Here is an 18877-nt window from a genome sequence, read left to right as displayed (position 1 = left end):
CCACAACTCTACCTTCATCAATTACCTTTGTCACATCCTAAAAAAACTCAATCAAGTTAGTAAGACATGACTTGCCCTGCACAAAGCCATGTTGACTGTCATTAATTAGGCCATAGCTTTCCAAATACTGATAAAAAGGAAAAGGCAACAGTGTAGGACAATAGAAGGGGTAATAATAACCAGAGGGTATTGGAAAGGGGCAGAGTGTACAAGCATAAGGGTACACCATCAGATAGAATCAGAGTAAAGAAAAATGATAAAATGAAAGTAAAGGCAGATTACAAAAAGAAAGCGAATTCAGTTGGTACTAGTTTAGGTCAATGTAAGGATTTTACTGGGGTTAGCAAAAATGGAAATGAAATAACTACCAAATTTGGTTACTATGAATGAATATGGTAAATAAGGTTGGTGAAACACAGGCACAGATAGCCATGTAGGAATATGATGTGCTGATGATAATTGGAATTTGATTTAAAAAATGGTAGGACAGGGTGGGAATTCAAGCTGTGAGGAGGATGCAAAGAGGCTCCAATGTGAATTAGGCAAGTTGGGAGAGTAGGTAGTTGCATACAGATGCAGTTTAATAGGGATAAATATGAGGTATTCAACTTTGGTTCTCAGAACAGAAAATAGATTATTATCTAAATGTTGATGGATTGAGAAATGGGAAGGTGCAATGAGACCTGATTGTCCTTATACAATGGTTATTGAAAGCAAGTCAAGTGTTCAGGTACAGCAAGTTAGAAGAGCAAATGGTATGCTGGCCTTCGTTGCAAAGGATTTTGAGTCTAGGAGTAAGGATGTCTTGCTGCATTTGAACAGGGCCCCAGTGAGACCTTGTTTCGTAAATAGTTTTTGTCTTCTTATCTGAGGAAGGATGTTCTGCCAAGGAGCGAGTACAACAAAGTTTTACAGACTGATTCTTGGGAGAGCAGGACTAACAATATGAGGAGAGGTTGGGTTTGTTGGGCCTGTTTTCACTGAAGTATAGAAGAATGAGAGGGGATGCCACAGAAAGCTATAAAATTCTAACGGGACAAGAAATACTAGATACAAGTAGGGCATTCCCAAAGGCTGGAGAATTCAGAATCAGGGGTCAGAGCCTCATGATTCAGGGTATGTCATTTAGGAAAAAAAGTTGGGAGAAATTTCTTCACTGAGAAGGTGGTGAATCCGTGGAATTCTCCACCCATCGAATCCAGTGAAGAACAAGTCACTGAGTATGTTCAAGATATTCAAGAAAGATATATTTCTAAATGCCAAAGGGATCAAGGGACAGGGGAAGAAGAGAGGAAGTGGATGATCATCTATGATCATGTTGCATGGTGGAGCAGCACTGAAAGGCCAAATATCCCATTTCTACTCCCATTTTCGATGTTGCTCTGTTTCTATGACTGGATACTAAATATTCCAGGATACAATGTGGTCAGGAAGGAAATGGATTGAAAAGGAGTGTATTGATTAAAGAGAATAATACCATATCTAAAAGAGAGGATATTGTAGAGACATCAAAGACAAAGCCTGCTCAGAGCTAAGAAATGGTAGATGAAACATTACACTTCTGGGCATAATCCATAGGTCACCAGTTAGCAGGAGAGAAAAAGAGGAGCAAATAGGCAAGGAAATTACAAGATGTGCAAAAACTACAGGGTAGTTAGAATGGGAGACTTTAAATATCTCAATGTAAACTGGGCTAGTAATAATGTTAGAGGATTAAGAGTTTCTAAAATGTGTCCAGGATATTTTTTTAAGAGCGGTATGATTCTGGTCCAATGAGGAAGGGAGCATTTCTGGATTTGGTTCTGGGGAATTAGGTAGGTCAACTGCATCAAGTTTCGATATAGGAGCATTTAGGAGATATTGATCATAAAATCATGAAACTTTGGTGAGCTACAGCCAAAGTAAAAATAATTAACTAGAGGAAGGCCAGCATTAATGGGATTAGTGTGGATCTGGCAGAGGTAAATTAGAACCAAAGGTTGCTAAGCAAAACTTAACAGAAAATGGGCTGCCTTTAAGGAAGTGTTGGTTCAGCTACACACATTCCCAGTTGGGTGGGGAGGTGTAAAGGAAGAATAACTAAATTCAGAGCACACGGATGACAAAGATATATGAAACAAAAAATAAAGCAAAAAAAGTGCTATACAGTATATGACAAGAGTCAAGTTTGTAAATACCAGCAAAAACAGGTTGATTACAGAAGAATCTGAGTGGGAAGTGAAAATTAAAACACGAGAGACAAAGATAGCGTATGAGAAGTGATTAGTTGCCAAAATAAATGAGAATCTAAAAAAGTATTCTGTCAGCATAGAAATAGCGAATAGGGAATTTGTGGAGGAATGGGGCCCATTAACAACAAAAATGGAAACTTACATGTGGATACCAAGGGCAGTGTTAAAGTACTAACTGAGTACTTTGTATCTGTCTTCATCAGGGAAGTGGGAGCTTCCAAATTAATAGTGGAAGAGGATATAGTTGAGGCAATGAATATATCAACAATAAATGGGATGGAGGTGTTTGAAAAATTAACTGAACTTATAGTAGGTAAGTCACCAGGACAGGATAAGACTCACTTTTTGAGGAAAATACATAAGGAAATCACACAGGGGCACTAACCATAATCAGTTAATAAGGCTTACACAATTCTGGGGTTTATCAATAGAGGCATGGGATATAAAAGCAGTGAGGTTATGCTGAACCTTTAGCAAACACCCGTCCATCCCCAAATGAAGTATTTGGTTCAATTCTGGTTGTCGCACTATATGACGAAGAATGTGAAGGCATTAAGAAAGAGTCTAGAAAAACTTATAGGAATAGTTCCCTGGACAATGAATTATAGTTAGAAGCTTAGAGTAGAGAAGCAGGGGCAGTTTTCTTCAAAGAGAAGCTAACAGGAAATTTGATCGTAGTATATAAAATGATGCGGCTCTGGACAGAGTGGATAGCATAATATTGGTTCCTTTGGTGGAAGGGTCGAGGACAAGACGAGAGAATTAAAAGTGACAGGACATATCACATGGTGTGAAACAGAAATACACTGTCTGCAGATGTGGTAGAAGCAGATATCATTGTAACTTTTGAAAGGGAATTGAACAGGTATCTGGTGAAGAAAAATTTGAAAGACCAGGGAGGAAAGGCCAGTGGGTGGAACTAGAGAGTTGCTTTGGTAGAAAGCTTGTGCAAATGCGATGGGCCTAATGGTCTCCTTCTGTGCTGAAATCATTCTATGATAAGCATCCCTACCCCTCATTATTTGAAAAAGTCCTTAACCTTACCTCTTCTACCAAACTTTTGATCGCTGGGTAAAATTTATCTTTTGAAGCGTTGTGTCAAATTTTGTTTGGTGACATTCTTGAAAAACATTTTGGCATGTGAATGATGCTCTAAATTCAAATTGTCACTGTAGGCCCAAATATCTGCGGGGAAGCTTGTTCTGATTTTGCTTTTCTACACCTGTTTATTATTGGTTTTGATGCTAGACAACTTTCAGACAAGTGTTAAAAAGTATTTGTTGCAATAGTTCACGATTATTCCACAATGTCTGTGATCAGATATTTGGAAGTACTTTGAATACATACTTTGATGACAAAAGTATTCCTTCACTTCATCAGCTTGTACAGATATTTTTGAATGAATCTCAGTTTTGGAAATACCTCAATATTCAGACATGCTGAACAGTACTTATTTGATTGTTTGTTGATCTAATAAGGATGACTTTTTTCAGTACCGTTGTCTGAAGCTTGGCGGGAAGAACTGAGAGAATTTACCTCTAAGGCCTGCTTCCTTACGCCTGAACAGTCTGAACAAAAGAAGGTCAGCACACCTTTCATTAGCAATAGAGCTTTGCAAAATGGTTACATTTTATTGTTCTGCGTTCTTGTGGAGATTACATTAGCATCATATGCTCAAATAAAAAAGGAAGAAAAGTTCCAAGGTGGTAATTTCAACAAAGCTCTTGTATTGCCTTCTTGTCTTCCTCACAGTTAATGAGAAGCACACATGGGTGGTAACCAGATAGTGAATCTTGCTCCTCATCACTTTATTCCCCATCAACTAATTATAAGATATACAGATACTTAGAAAGACAATGAGGAAAAGATTTTGGGCTTTAAGCTGCAATTTTTTTCACCTCATCAAAGGTATTAATTTGACCTGGCAACCATTGGCGCAAACCACTTTATGAAAGAAATCTCTTTGTAATGACAAGTCAAGTCAATACTTAGCAGTCATCTGAATGCATGTACATGATGTTTTGAAAGCCTTTTAAATGTGCTGCACTCAATATCTGTTCAAAGCTTTCAAGCATTGCCTTGCATATTTTAATGTTGTTGCATTCTGAATGAAATGAAGAGATTCAGTTTGACAAACTGACTAAATAGATGGAAATAATTATATTAGATGATGGTCAAATGCAAAGGAAGAAAAACGTTCTAAGATCAGTTCAGACTTGCTACACATGTGTCAATGTGAAAATAGGATAATTTAATTTTCACAGTAATGCTCAGGCATCTATCAATAGTGTGAAGTGATACACTTCAGGAGATCGAATTTGAAGGCAGAATACAAGGTTAATGACAGGACTCTTAGCAGTGTAGAGGAACAGAGGGATCTTGGGGTCCACGTCCATAGATCCCTTAAGGTTGCCACACAGGTTGATAGGGTTGTTAAGAAGGTGTATGGAGCGTTGGCGTTCATTCGTCGGGGTACTGAGTTCAAGAGCCACGAGTTGATGTTGCAGCTCTATAGAACTCTGGTCAGACCACACATGGAGTATTGTGTTCAGTTCTGGTCCCTCATTATAGAAAGGATGTGGAAGCTTTAGAGAGGGTGCAGAGGAGATTTACCAGGATGTTGACTGGATTGCAGAACATGTCTTATGAGGATAGGTTGAGTGAGCTAGGGCTTTTCTCTTTGGAGAGACGGAGGATGAGAGGTGACTTGATAGAGGAGTACAAGATGATAAGAGGCATAGATCGAGTGGACAGTCAGAGACCTTTTCCCAGGGCGACAATGGCTAACATGTGGGGACATAATTTTAAGGTGATTGGAGGAAGGTATAAGGGGGATGTCAGGGATAAGTTTTTTACACAGAGAGTGGTGGGTGCGTGGAATGCACTGCTGGCAGAGGTTGTGGGGGCAGATACATTAGGGACATTTAAGAGACTCTTATATAGACACATGAATGATAGAAAAATAAGGGGCTATGTGGGAGGGAAGGATTAGATAGATCTTAGAGCAGGATAAAATGTTGGCTCAACATTGTGGGCCGAAGGGCCTGTACTGTGCTGTAGTGTTCTATGTTCTATTTTTCTCATCGATTATATATGTTACTAGGCACTCAATATTATCTATTAATCTCCTGAAATCAAGATTAAACTATGTCTTTCTACAAAAAAAAATCCATTGCTTTTTCTTATTTTGCCACAATTACAGAGAAGGGATGGTACTTGTAGCTGGCCTAGAAGGAACCTTCTCACAAAGTCTCAACATGTCCAATATCACAAATTTCTCCTGAACATTAATTGATTTTGGGCGCTAGCTCTACAGGCTGCCCCAGTTACGAGTGACCAATTAATGGATGCCCCTACGAACAAGCTCCCATAATATTATTCAATTCAAAAGTCTGATGTACATATGTTCATTCCTATGGACATCAGAACTACATTCCTCTCTCTCTCCACTTTTACTAATTAGAGTCATAGAGTCGTACAGCACGGAAAAAGGCCCTTTGGCACATATGTATCCATGCCGACCAAGATGTATATTCAAGCTAATCCCATTTCCCAGCATTTGGCCCAGATCCCTCTAAACTCTTGTCATCCATATACCTGTCCACATACTTCTCTAATGTACCTGGCTCAACCACTTCCTCTGGCAGCTGGTTCCATATATCTACCACCCACTGCATAAAAAAGTTGTCCCTCAGGTTCTTATTAAACCTTTCATCTCTAACCTTAAAATTATGTGCTCTAGTTTTCAATTCTCCAACACTGGAAAAAAGACCGACATCCCATTTATGCCCCTCATGATCTTATATACCTTTATGAGATCACCCCTCAGTCTCTTACACTCCAAGGAGTAAAGGCCCAGCCTATCTAACTTCCCCTTATAACTCAGTCCCCCAAGTCCTGGCAACATCTTTGTAAATGTTTTTTTGAATTCCTTCCAATTTAATCACATCCTTCCTACAACAGGATGACTAAAACCAAACACAATACTCAAAGTGTGGCCTCACCAACGTCTTGTACAATCACAACGTAACCTCCCAGCTCCTATATTCAATGCCCTGACTGATGAAGGCCAGCGTGCCAAAAGACTTCTTCATTGCCTTGTCCACGTGTGACTCCACTTTAAGGGAACTATGCACCTGTACTCCAAAGTCCATCTGTTCTACAACAGTACCCAGGGCCCTACCGTTCAATGTAAAAGTCCTACCTTGATTTGTCCTTCCAAAATGTAACACTTCACACTGATCTGAATTAAATTCCATTTGACATTCCTCAGCCCACCTACCCAGCCAATCAAAATCCCGCAGCAGTTCTTGATAAGCCTCTTCACGGTCTACAACACCACCTATTTTCATGTCATCTGCAAACTATTCCTTGTATATTCTCATGCAAGTCATTAATATAGATGACAAATAACAATGGGCCCAACACCAACCCCTGGGGCACACCACTAGTCACAGACCTCCAGTCTGACGAACATCCTTCCACCATTACTCTTTGTTTCCTACCATCCAGCCAATTTTGTATCCAGTTTGCTAGTTCTCCTTGGATGCCATGTGGTCTAACCTTCCAGAGCAGCCTACCATATGGAACCTTATCAAATTCCTTACTGAAATCCATATATACTACATCATCACACCAATCCCCATCCTCTTCCTCGCCCCCTCTCAGCAGATCAGAATTTCTCTTCCAACCCTCAGCCTGCAGGCACCAAGTTGTCATGTTGTCTGTGAGGTTCTGTCTGAGAAAAGCTATCTTCCACATTGATTATGTTGTGGCAGTGCTTCTGTTATTGCTATTGATTCACGGACAAATAGACTTAGATATAGACCAGGTTAGGCAGTGTTCAGTCCAACACTTGATTGGTACCAGTCAAGGCAAAGGTGATCCTTACAGTATCTCACATGGTCAATAATATAATCTAACAGGTGCCAATGTCTGGATTAGGAACCTTGCAGGAGTCTTGCTTGATTCTGTGGAACATAGTGTGTTGTTTATGACAAGAATGTGCTGCAAGCATTTTATGAGGAGAGGACTCCATTGGTGTCAGCATTGTCTACTCCCTCCTGGCCAATATGTCTTTCTATAAGATAATGTCTTTACAAAGTTGGTTCTGAAGTTACCCACTAGAATCAGTTTGTCTGCCTGGAATGCAGACCCAGGGTTAGAGTAGAAATCCTCCTTGGCTCCTTCATAGCTTGCAGGATTGGGGCATATGCTCTGATAACTGCAGTATGCTGGTTCTGTGTCGAAGGGATGCAATTTTACCATAAAATAGAATGGAGGCAAAAGCTGGCAATAACACTTTGATCTTTAAGCATGTTTTAGTTGTGCCTTAGTTTTTGGAAGGTGCAGAGCAAGGTATTCCTTGCAGAAAGAACAATAATGTGATGGTTCCTTTTATTTTGTCAGACAGAAGAAAGGAGAATGACTCAATACTCTGCACAGACTGGTCGGATAATCCCAAACTGTACTCCTGCTCTGAGTCACCGATCCTCCAGAACTGGAGTCCAGGAGAGAAATAAACACAATGGACCCTTCCAGGACCAAGAGTTACTGGTGAGTCCAAACTTTTTAAAGGAACAATATCTAACTATTAATTTATATTTCTTTCAGACAGAGGAAGATCGAACATAATAATTCCAAGAATAAAACAAAATACTGCACAATCAGTATATATGAAATACAAGCATAAAATACTGGAAATACTCAAAGTCAGGCACTGTCTGTGGTGAGAAAATTGGTGTTAATGTAGATCCATGACCTCTTGTTACAATGATTTTGTTTATTTCTAATAGTTCCAGCATTTTGCTTTTTTTTCTCTCATCTGATCTCATTTACCTGCCTCTATTTATTCCTCCTCCAATTAGATCAGCTGCAATTAACAAAGCTTTACCACCATAACTATCTCTGAAATTCAGCCTCTCTTGGTCTCCACACTGTCACGTATATTCTTTTTGTTTTCTTCAGTTCTTCCCCCACCCCAACAACTCAAAACATACTTGTTTTCTAACTTGACTTAGTTCTGATGAAAGTTCGTGAACCTAAAATGTTAGCTTTGTTTCTCTTTGTACAGATGCTGCCTGACCAGCTCAGTATTTTCACAGTTTTTTTTCCTTTGTTATGATTAGGATCACTTTCAGTGGCAATATATCCATTACAGGTAACCAGATATAAACTTATAATGGTAAATTCCTCACACTGTAATTTCAGTCACCAATAGTGGTATTGTAGCACATCACTAATGCACCTGTTACCTCATTATCCCTATTGTTAAACAATACTTTATTCAAGATCTTGTATACATATACTTAAGCCTAGTTTTGGCTCTCATCAGCCATGCTTCACCCAAAGATTATATTTTGGTTTTGACTCATCATTGGCATGTGACAGGAGATGGGCTAGAATGTTGTTGCCTGCTGTTACAAACATATGTGTTGTCACCATGCATGTCTTTGCATCCATGTGTATTTGTGCATGCATACATTGGCATTCCTGTTCCTGTGCCACATGTCGCTATATCTGCATGCATGCATGTACACGCTCATCCTCTTCTATCTGCTTGCCTGTGCTACTTTCACAGCAGAGGGTCTTGGATAAAAAAAGGACAATAAGATCTTCCAGCCTTTCCCCACCTCTTAAGCATTGGTTGCCCATTTATAAAACACAATACATGAGGCTGTGAGTTCACTTTCTAGTTGTGTTTGATCTTGCCAAGGATCGATTCCCAGCATCATCTTTATTTACCATGGTGATATCACTGTCATCCTGACCTGCATATTTGTTTTCCTTCCCAGGTACTGGAATTACTTTGCCAACTTCTACAAACAGACTCATTCTCTGCCATCCAGCAATGGTTGCTTTGTGCAGGGCAAAGAGGTGAGGAAAACTTGGCCTTTGTGAATCATTAACTGGCAGCACAACATTCAAGTGTGTGTGTCACTGGAACACAAGTTTCAATTAACCCTTACTCAATTAACCTTTATACTGTTTTCATTATGTTGCTGACTTCCATTGATCTACGTACAAATTTGTTAAAAGTATTATTTTACTATTGTATCATTGATGCTATTTATTGATGGTTTGGGACACTTGTTATGTAATTTGCTTTTATGATAGAAATTATAAGAAGGATGTGGAAGCTTTAGAGAGGGTGCAGAGGAGATTTACCAGGATGTTGACTGGATTGGAGAGCATGTCCTACGAGGATAGGTTGAGCAAGCTAGGGCTTTTCTCTTTGGAGAGAAGAAGGCTGAGAGGCAACTTGATAGAGGTGTACAAGATGACAAGAGGCATAGATCGAGTGGACAGTCAGAGACTTCTTCCCAGAGCGACAATGGCTAACACAAGGGGACATAATTTTAAGGTGATTGGAGGAAAGTATAAGGGGGATGTCAGGGGTAAGTTTTTTACACAGAGAGTGGTGGGTGTGTGGAATGCACTGCTGGCAGAGGTTGTGGGGGCAGATACATTAGGGACATTTAAGAGACTCTTATATAAACACATGAATGATAGAAAAATAGGGGGCTATGTGGGAGGGAAGGATTAGATAGATCTTAGAGCAGGATAAAATGTTGGCACAACATTGTGGGCTGAAGGGCCTGTACTGTGCTGTAGTGTTCTATGTTCTATGTTCTATGATGTGGACAATACTAACAATGGAGTAATACAATGCCAATCTCATTTTGTTCAGAGGCGTTAAGATTCAATCACATAGCACTGGAGTTATAAATATGCCGTACCAGGTAGAGGTGTTAGATTCCTTTCCTTTAAGTATGTTAGTAAACCCACTGGAAGCATTTTGGTCATTTTCTGGCCAGACTATTCAGTTCAATTTAATTGTTCACTTATCTGTCAAAACTGTGGCAGGATGTAAATTATGTCACAACAGATAATAAATATATAATAAAATAATCCAAGATGGATTACCCTGAGCACATTAAACCTATTAAATTCAGGAGTCTGTGACCGCTCTCAGCTGGTGTATGGCTTGAATGAGTCCATCAAAAAATTCACAAGGAAGCTCAGGAGCTTGCAAACCATGTAAAGGAGTAAGTGGAATATCTGCCCATGGCCCCAAACATTGGAATTTAAAAGGTTTCATCTAAAAGGTCAGAGGTACTTAGAGAAATGGCTCTCACACTATAATCCTGTCTTACTTTCTCTTCCCACTGGACTAAATCAGCTTTACAGCAGCATGACTTTTGGGACCTTAATGCTATGTTTGAGAGAGCAATTATTTTCATTGATATGAGCTTATACATAAAACCAAAGATCCTATGAGGAGTATTTATTTACAGAGAAAGATTTTGTACTGGGAATGGTGCAGTCGGTCATAGGAAGTAGCTACCCTGATTACCAGCAATATGCTGAAAGTACAGAGGATCGACTGAAACCCCAAATGGATCACATTCCTTCAGCCTCGGTTTCAAGAAGGTCAACCTCTACTAGGAAAAGACACAAGAGGTATGAATGAGAAATTATTACATTAATATAAGAACTATAACTAATTTAAAAACTGTTCAACCGCATTCTGTAATATTCAAGAAATATATTTTTTCATTATGAATGTAAATTGCATGTACTAATACTCATCCTGCATTATGCTTGTTTGTTCACTCTCAATATATTTCAGGTTGGTGCTGCATTATGTGACATTTTAAAATGGTAACATGAATTACTTTAACTGAAACACCTTAAAATTGTTCTCTCGGGTAATGAGAAAATTCCATTACAGAGAACAATCTTGCCCGTTGTGAATTGCATTTTCTAGAAATGTATCATTGTCAGTAGCGCTAAAATCATTACATAGTCAACAGAATGAATTTCAGAGGCAGAGTACAACATATTTTCTTACCATATGGCGTGATTGGCTCTACCAACTGGCAATGAATTTCTAGTCGCTTGTGCTTATTTTCTCTTATACTTTTAATTCATTTTTTGGAATACGTTTTCAATTTATCCTCATGTTTTAAGCATTTAGTAGCTGTGAGTTACGAATGGATCAAAATCCTTGAGTGAATTTCCTTACTCAGAGAGTGGAGAAACTCTGGAACAATGTCAGAGTTCTTGAAGTGATTAACATTAATGTATGTAAGAGACAAATGCAAGGGAAGGAGAAGAACAGGTTGCATTGATTGTGTAGAATATAAATCTGATGACTTAATGAGTTTGTCAGTGCCGTAAAAATGATACATAATTCTAAGTTAGAATAATACTTCAAATAAACTCATGTAGTACCACTGGACTCACAGTCAGCTTCTATCCCACTGTTATCAGGTTCTTGAATGCTCTCATATGCTAAGGATGATTTCTTGATCTCCCAATCTACCTCATATTAGTCCTTGCACTTCATTTGTTTTCCTGCACTACATTTTCACTGTAGCTGCAACACCATATTCTGCACTTTGTTTTCTTTGTACTTTTCTTTGTACTACCTCAATGCACTTATGTATGGAATAATCTGCCTGGGTGGCTTGTGACAATAAACCAAAGAAAAAATTAAAAACAGCAATTTCCAAATCCACTCTGTAACTTTGTCTTTTTTGGCTTACCTTTGACATTTTCACTTCCAGTACTAGACATTCTGAATGTGGACTGTGGCCTATTCTTTGCCCAACCAATATTTCATCCTTATCTTCTGGAAGTCTCATCCCAAGCTATATTACTACACTCACTGCTTTTAGCAGCTTCCAAATCTTTTCCCTTGGACGTGCTATTGCTTTTCCAAACTCCCATTATTTCGTTCTGGCATCCATATCTTTACAAACTCCTTTGAGATACCTTCTTTTCTGAAAGAAAAGGAGCACCAAGTAAACTCCAAACCTCCCCAGGGAATTTTAATACATCTGTTAAATATAATTTCATTTCCATAAAAACAGACACATCTTCGCCTAATCATGTTATGATTTTCTAAGTGCTCAGTTATCATTTCCTTATTAACAGATTCCAACAATTTCTCAAAACTGATACTGAGGTTAATTGTCCTGTTTTCCTAGTCTTCCTTTTTCAGATAGTAGTGTTACATTTAGTTTTCTGCTGGGACCATTTGAGAATTTAAGGAGAATTTTTAAAGATGATAACTAATGAATCCACTGTGTCTGCAACTATTTCTTTAGGAAACAAACAATTACGTCCACATGATTTACTAGCCCTTCATTTCATTATTTTTCTTTAATGTTTTTATTTGTTTTAACTTCATTTTCCTTTTCCTCTTTTTAAGGTTTTCTGTTGTGAAGACAAATACAAGATATTTGTTTAACTTCTTTGCCATTTATGAAGTCCCAATTATGAATCCCACCTTACTCAGGATTGAAGGGACCAACACTTATATTTACTACACTCTTCATTTCAGCTAGAACCTCTGACAATCTGTTTTTATATTCCTTCTTAGTTTTATCTCAAATTCTATTTTATCCCACTTCACCATTTTTTGTCATCCTGTTTTGCTTTCTAAAGTTCTCCAAAATTTATAAACTTTCATATCTTCAGATGCCTTTCTGCAATTTATTACCATCCTTAATTTATTTTCTTGTGGAATCTTTCTTTCTCGATGGAACGTATATTTGCTGAGAACTTTGAAATATTTCTTTTAAGTATCCTCTACCACTTTTCTACCTTTTAATCTAATTTCCCAATCATCCCACATCTTTGCAATTGCCTCTTATAAAGTTTAAGAGTTTTGTTTCTTGGGCCAGATCTGCAGATGACCAGCAAGCCACCTAACTTTGCTGGTCATACACCATTGGGAGTAAGTAGTTTCTTCGATTGAAGCCTGGGTATGACCTCCAACAAAAGGGTTGTCCAACAGCTGACTGGCAAGAACCTTCACAGAGCAAAGCCTTTTTGACCATGTCGCAAGTCCCACCCTGAAAAGCCTTGATAGCCAGTGGGCTCTCACTGCTAACCTCACCTGCCATGGTTGAATGATGAATGAAAACACAAGCTCATCCGTGGTGGTGATACTAGCTTAGGGATGGTGATTTTGAATTCATTACAGAGAGATGAGAAAATATTGAGTTTCTTGTGATGATCACATAGAGTTGATATGTCACATAACATAAACAGAATATTCACTTCCCAGCAATGGCACTGATTCCCTCGGCTTTCTTACTTTGTCCCCATAAATGTCAGGAAACTAATTGCAATTAACTTCAGCTCTTCTATCGGTGCCTGTAAGACGTGTCGTATACAAACATTGAATGCTGGCAATGATTAGGACAGGCAGTTCTGTAATTATTCCATGCCATAACTACAAAACTATTTTGCTTAGGTACATTATCTTTGTCAAAAAGCATTTAGGGTTCCAGTGTTTTATCAAACTAGTTACATGTGTATTTTAGGGTGCAGATAACAATCTGAAGAATTTGGAAACAAACAGTTGAAGTCAAATATTTGGAGCCCACTCCAGTTAGAAAGTCAAATATTTAAACCCTCCTGTAACAATTCAGGTGAAAAATAGGACTTTCAATAGTGGTGCAATATTCCCTGACCAAACTTCAGAAGTAAAACTATTTCTAGATGTCCTAAGATCGTGAAAGGTGCCATATAAAAACAACCTTTTTCATTCCATTTATGTTGCATTTAAAAATGTGTTAAATCCTTAAAAATGTGGCATAATGCCCATTATCCTTGAAAAGGTGGAGGTAAGCCACCTTCCAGATGGTTTCTAGATTTAGACCCAGCAACAATGAAGGAAGGTATTCTGCAAGATCACAAGACCACAAGACAAGGGAGCAGAAGGCCATTCGGCCCATCGAGTCTGCTCCAAAGAAAAGAAAGGGAAAAAGAAAAAAGAAATGAGAAATGGGGGAATGTCCATGAGAAGAAGAAAAAAGAAACTATTCCTTTCTAGCCCCAATTTCCAGCCTTATCCCCATATCCCTTGATACCTTGACTAATTAGATATCTATCTATCTCCTCCTTAAACGCCTCCAATGATCGGACCTCCACTGATGTATGTGGCAAAGAATTCCCTAAATTCACTACCCTCTGGCTAAAGAAATTTCTCCTCAACTCTGTCTTAGACCTCTACCCTCTAATTCTAAGATTGTGCCTTCTGGTCCTGGACTCACCCGCCAAGGGAAACAGCTTGGACACATCTACTCTGTCCAGTCCTTTCAACATTCTAAATGTTTCTATGAGGTCCCCTCTCATTCTTCTGTACTCCAGTGAGTACAGTCCAAGAGCTGACAAACGCTCATCATACGTAAGCCCTTTCATTCTGGGAATCATCCTCGTAAATCTCCTCTGAACCCTCTCCAACATCAGCACATCCTTCCTAAGTTATGGGGCCCAAAACTGCACACAGTATTCCAAATGAGGCCTCACTAGTGCCCCGTAGAGCCACATCAACACTTCCTTACTTTTATACACTATACCTCTCGAAATGAATGCCAACATAGCATTTGCTTTCCTTACCACCGATCCAACCTGGTGGTTAACCTTTAGGGTATCCTGCACGAGTACCCCCAAGTCCCTTTGTACTTCTGTACTTTGAATTTTCTCCCCTTCTAGATAATAATCTGCCCATTTATTTCTGTTTCCAAAGTGTACAACTGCACATTTCTCAACATTGAATCTCATCTGCCATTTCCTTGCCCATTCTCCGAAACTATATAGGTCTCTCTGCAACCTTCCTGTATCCTCAATGCTCCCTACTCCTCCACGTACCTTGGTATGGTCTGAAAACTTAGCCACAAAACCATTTACTCCATCATCCAAATCGTTAATGTACAAGATAAAAAGAAGCAGCCCCAACATCAACCCTTGCGGAACACCACTAGTAACTGGTAGCCAACCAGAACAGGATCCTTTTATTCCCACCCTTTGCTTTCTGCCAACCAGTCAATGCTCCACCCATTCTATGTAATTCCATGACCTCCCATCTTATTAATCAGCCTCTTGTGCGGCACCTTGTCAAAGGCCTTTTGAAAGTCTAAATACACAACATCTACAACTTCTCCCTTACCCACCCTACCTGAGATTTCCTCAAAAAACTCCAATAGGTTGGTCAGGCAGGATCATTCCTTCACGAAACCATGCTGGCTTGGACCTACCTTGCCTTGCACCTCCAGGTATTCCATAACCTCATCCTTGAGGATCAATTCTAATAACTTTCCCACCACCGATGTCAGACTAATAGGTCTGTAATTTCCTTTATGCTGCCTCCCACCTTTCTTATACAGTAGAACTACATTTGCGACCCTCCAATCCTCCAGAACCATGCCGGAGTCTATCGATTCCTGGAAAATTGTCACCAGTGCTTCCGCAATCTCTAAAGCCATCTCCTTCAGAACCCGGGGATGCACCTCATCCGGTCCTGGAGACTTATCAGTCTTTAGTCCATTTAGCTTTCCTAGCACTTTCTCTCTAGTAATCTTAACTGAACTCAGTTCCATTCCTTGAGACCCCTGACTCTCCGGTACATTGCTGATGTCCTCCACGGTGAAGACTGATGCAAAATACTCATTTAGTTCCTCTGCCATCTCTTTATCATCCATTGTAATCCCTCCCGCACCGTTATCGATTGGTCCTATATCAACCCGTGTCTCTCTTTTACTTTTCATATATTTAAAAAAACTCTTAGTATCCTTTCGAATGTTATCTGTCAACTTCCTTTCATAGTTCATCTTTTCTTTCCTAATGACCTTCTTAGTTTCTTTCTGCAGGTTTTTAAAAGCTTCCCAGTCTTCTGTTTTCCCACTAATTCTTGCTTCCTTGTATGCCCCCCCCCCCTTTTGCTCTTATTTTAGCCTTAACCTTGCTCGTTATCCACATTTGTGCCTTTTTTCCATTCAAAACCTTTTTTCTTGGAATATATCTATCCTGTATTTTCCTTATTTCTTGTAGAAATTCTATCCATTTCTGCTCTACCGTCCCTCCAGCTAGCTTACTCTTCCAGTCAATTTGGGTCAGCTCCTCTCTCATGCCACTGTAATTTCCTTTGTTCCACTGAAATATCGATACACCAGTTATCAGCTTCTCCTCCTCAAATTTGAAACTGAACTCAATCATATTGTGATCACTAGTTCCTAATGGTTCCTTTACCTTTAGTTCCCTAATCACCTCTAGATCGTTACACAGCACCCAATCCAAAACAGCCGATCCCCTGGTGGGCTCATCAACAAGTTGCTCCAAAAAGCCGTCCCGTAGACATTCTACAAACTCACTCTCCTGAGATCCACTGCCTTGCTGGGTTTTCCAATCCACCTTCATGTTAAAATCCCCCATAATTATCTTAACGTTGTCACTCTGACATGCTTTTTCTATTTCTAACTGCAATTTATAATCCACATCCTGACTGCTATTAGGGGGCCTATATATAACTGCTATTATTGTCCTTTTACCCTTGCTATTTCTTAGCTCCACCCATAAGGATTCCACTTCTTCTGACCCAATGTCCTTCCTTTCTATTGATTTTATATCATTACTAAACATCATAGAATATATAGAAAGTAGAGGCTATACTTTTTTTATTCATAGTCTGCTCTGTGTTTAAGATGGCTGCTGATCTCCTTAAGATGGCCGCTGGGCCTCCTTCTTCTTCAGCTCCAGCGCGGGAAACTCTTAGCGCAGGAAACACATAGCTAATTAAAGAAATAGCTCATTCCTAGGGAGACACTTTTGATTTAGTGTAGCTCATTAAACAGATGGTTATCCCATTCCTAGGAAGATACTGTTGATCTATTGTGTAGCTAATGGTTGTTGTGGCTAGTGCGACTAATGACTTTGTAGCAGTTCTGTAGCTGATAGTTTTCATAACTGATAAGCCAGGTGCAAACGAGTTTTAGAACTCATAAGTAATAGAGACACATTGTAATGTTTTATAACTGTTAGCCTTGTAGTCAATAAGCCTAGTATTGTTTTATAACTGATAGTTCTGTAGACTAGTACCAGTACTCCCAATGCCCATACATAACTGGGGCACTCTGTGATTGAGTCAGGAAATGACTGTGGTGAAAAACAAATGGTTGTGAGCCAGGAGACAACTGTGAAAGGAGGCAAATGGTGAAGGATGAAACTGTGAAGTAAGAGAGAACATGATGGATTGTAACAATGTAATTGAGCTATGAAAAAGGTATAAAAAAAGGCCTGCAAGCTTTGCTCGGGGGGCAGTCAGAGAGAGCAGTAGTCAGAGGGTGACTGGTAACTGACTGTCTGGCTGTCACAACTTTCCTTTGCAAATAAAAGTTTAATTCTTGAGTAATCTTCTGCTTCTCCTGGTCATCTATTTATTGTGGGTAACCACGACACTATCAGGGCCACACCACTCCTTCTGCCTACCTGCTTATCCTTCCTATACACTGTGTACCCATGGACATTTAGTTCCCAATCACATCCGTCATAAAGCCATGGCTCAGTGATTGCCACAATGTTGTATTTATTAATCTGTAGTTGTGCCACCAGGTCATCCACTTTATTCCTAATGCTACGTGCATTTAAATATAGTACATTTAGTGGTGTTGTTCCTATGTATCTTCTGGTCTTATCCTTCTTGGTGGTAGAGGTTGTGAGGTACGGTCAGAGAAGCCTAGATGAGTAACCGCAGTGTATTTTTCAGATGGTTCAGTATGCTGGTGATGGAAGAAATAAATGTTTAATGTGGTGGATGGGATGCTAATCAAACAGACTACTTTGTCTGGATAGGTTGAGGTTTATGAGTTGTTGAAGCATCACTCATTCAGACAGCTAAAGAGTTTCCTATTCTGCACGTGAGTTGTGCCTTGTAGTTGCTCAAAGGACTTTGGAATTTCAGGAGGCAAGTCATTCATTGCAGATACTCAATCTGTGACCGCTTTTGTAGCCACAGTGTTTCGGTTTATGGTCCAATTGGCTTTCTGATCAATGGCTACTCCCAGAATATTGATAGTGAGGGGCTTAGTAATGAAAGGAAATGGTAATTGCTTAGTATTGTTGTTACTCAAAGGTCATTTGGCACCAAAAAGTGTTCAGGTTAGACAATTTATGACTGAAAAGATGAGAAATTACAGAGGGTGGTGATTTTTTGGAATTCTCTGCTCAGTAGGATTGTGGAGGCTTAGTTATTGACCGCATTCTAAACAGAAATTGATTTCTGGATGTTAAAGGAATCCAATAGTATGTGGATAGGACATGAAAATGATGTTGTAGGCCAAATGCCCTAACCCTACTCCTATTTCTTATATTCTTATGGATGTTATTTGCCATCTATAAGCCCATGCCCAAATGTTATCCAAGTCCTGCTGAATGCCAAAATGGACTGCTTCAGTACTAGAGTAGGTAGAATGGAATTGAACATCGTGAAATCATCAGCATCCATCTGCACTCAAGACCTCATGAAGGAAGGAAGGTCACTGCTGAAGCAGTTGAAGAGAGTTGTGCCTATGAAACTGCCCTGGGGAATATTTGCAGTAATGTTTTGAGGCTTGGATGATTACTTTTGATAACCATACCTTCTTCATTTGTGCAACGTACATCTCCAATTACTGTACTCTTTTTCCCCTGATGCCAATTGATTTCAGTTTTACTAGGACTCCTCGATGCCACACTTAGTCAAATGCTGAGCGTCAAGGTCAGTCACTCTCACCCCACCTCTGGAATTCAGCTCCTTGATCCATGTTGGACCAATGTTTTAATGAGGTCTGGAATTGGGTGATCCTGTCGAAACC

General features: G+C 39.4%; 1 protein-coding gene across 2 annotated transcripts in view; it reads left to right on the top strand.

Moving 5' to 3' along the window:
• The window catches only part of LOC127584666 (protein TBATA-like), a 51886-nt gene that overhangs the window by 20893 nt on the left and 12116 nt on the right, over nt 1-18877 (top strand). For both annotated transcript variants that reach the window (XR_007958417.1, XM_052041524.1), the window contains exons 6-9: nt 3725-3813; nt 7641-7787; nt 9026-9107; nt 10529-10694. Coding sequence is in view for 1 of the 2 variants with exons in the window: in XM_052041524.1 (XP_051897484.1) it covers nt 3725-3813; nt 7641-7787; nt 9026-9107; nt 10529-10694 (484 nt within the window). In the remaining variant the exon portion in view is untranslated. The remainder of the gene's footprint in view (nt 1-3724; nt 3814-7640; nt 7788-9025; nt 9108-10528; nt 10695-18877) is intronic.

This window comes from Pristis pectinata, chromosome 30, assembly GCF_009764475.1.
Source record: "Pristis pectinata isolate sPriPec2 chromosome 30, sPriPec2.1.pri, whole genome shotgun sequence".
NCBI classification, from domain to species: Eukaryota; Metazoa; Chordata; class Chondrichthyes; order Rhinopristiformes; family Pristidae; genus Pristis; species Pristis pectinata.
Note: the sequence above shows the minus strand (reverse complement) of the source record. Positions and strands in the feature narration are given on the sequence as shown.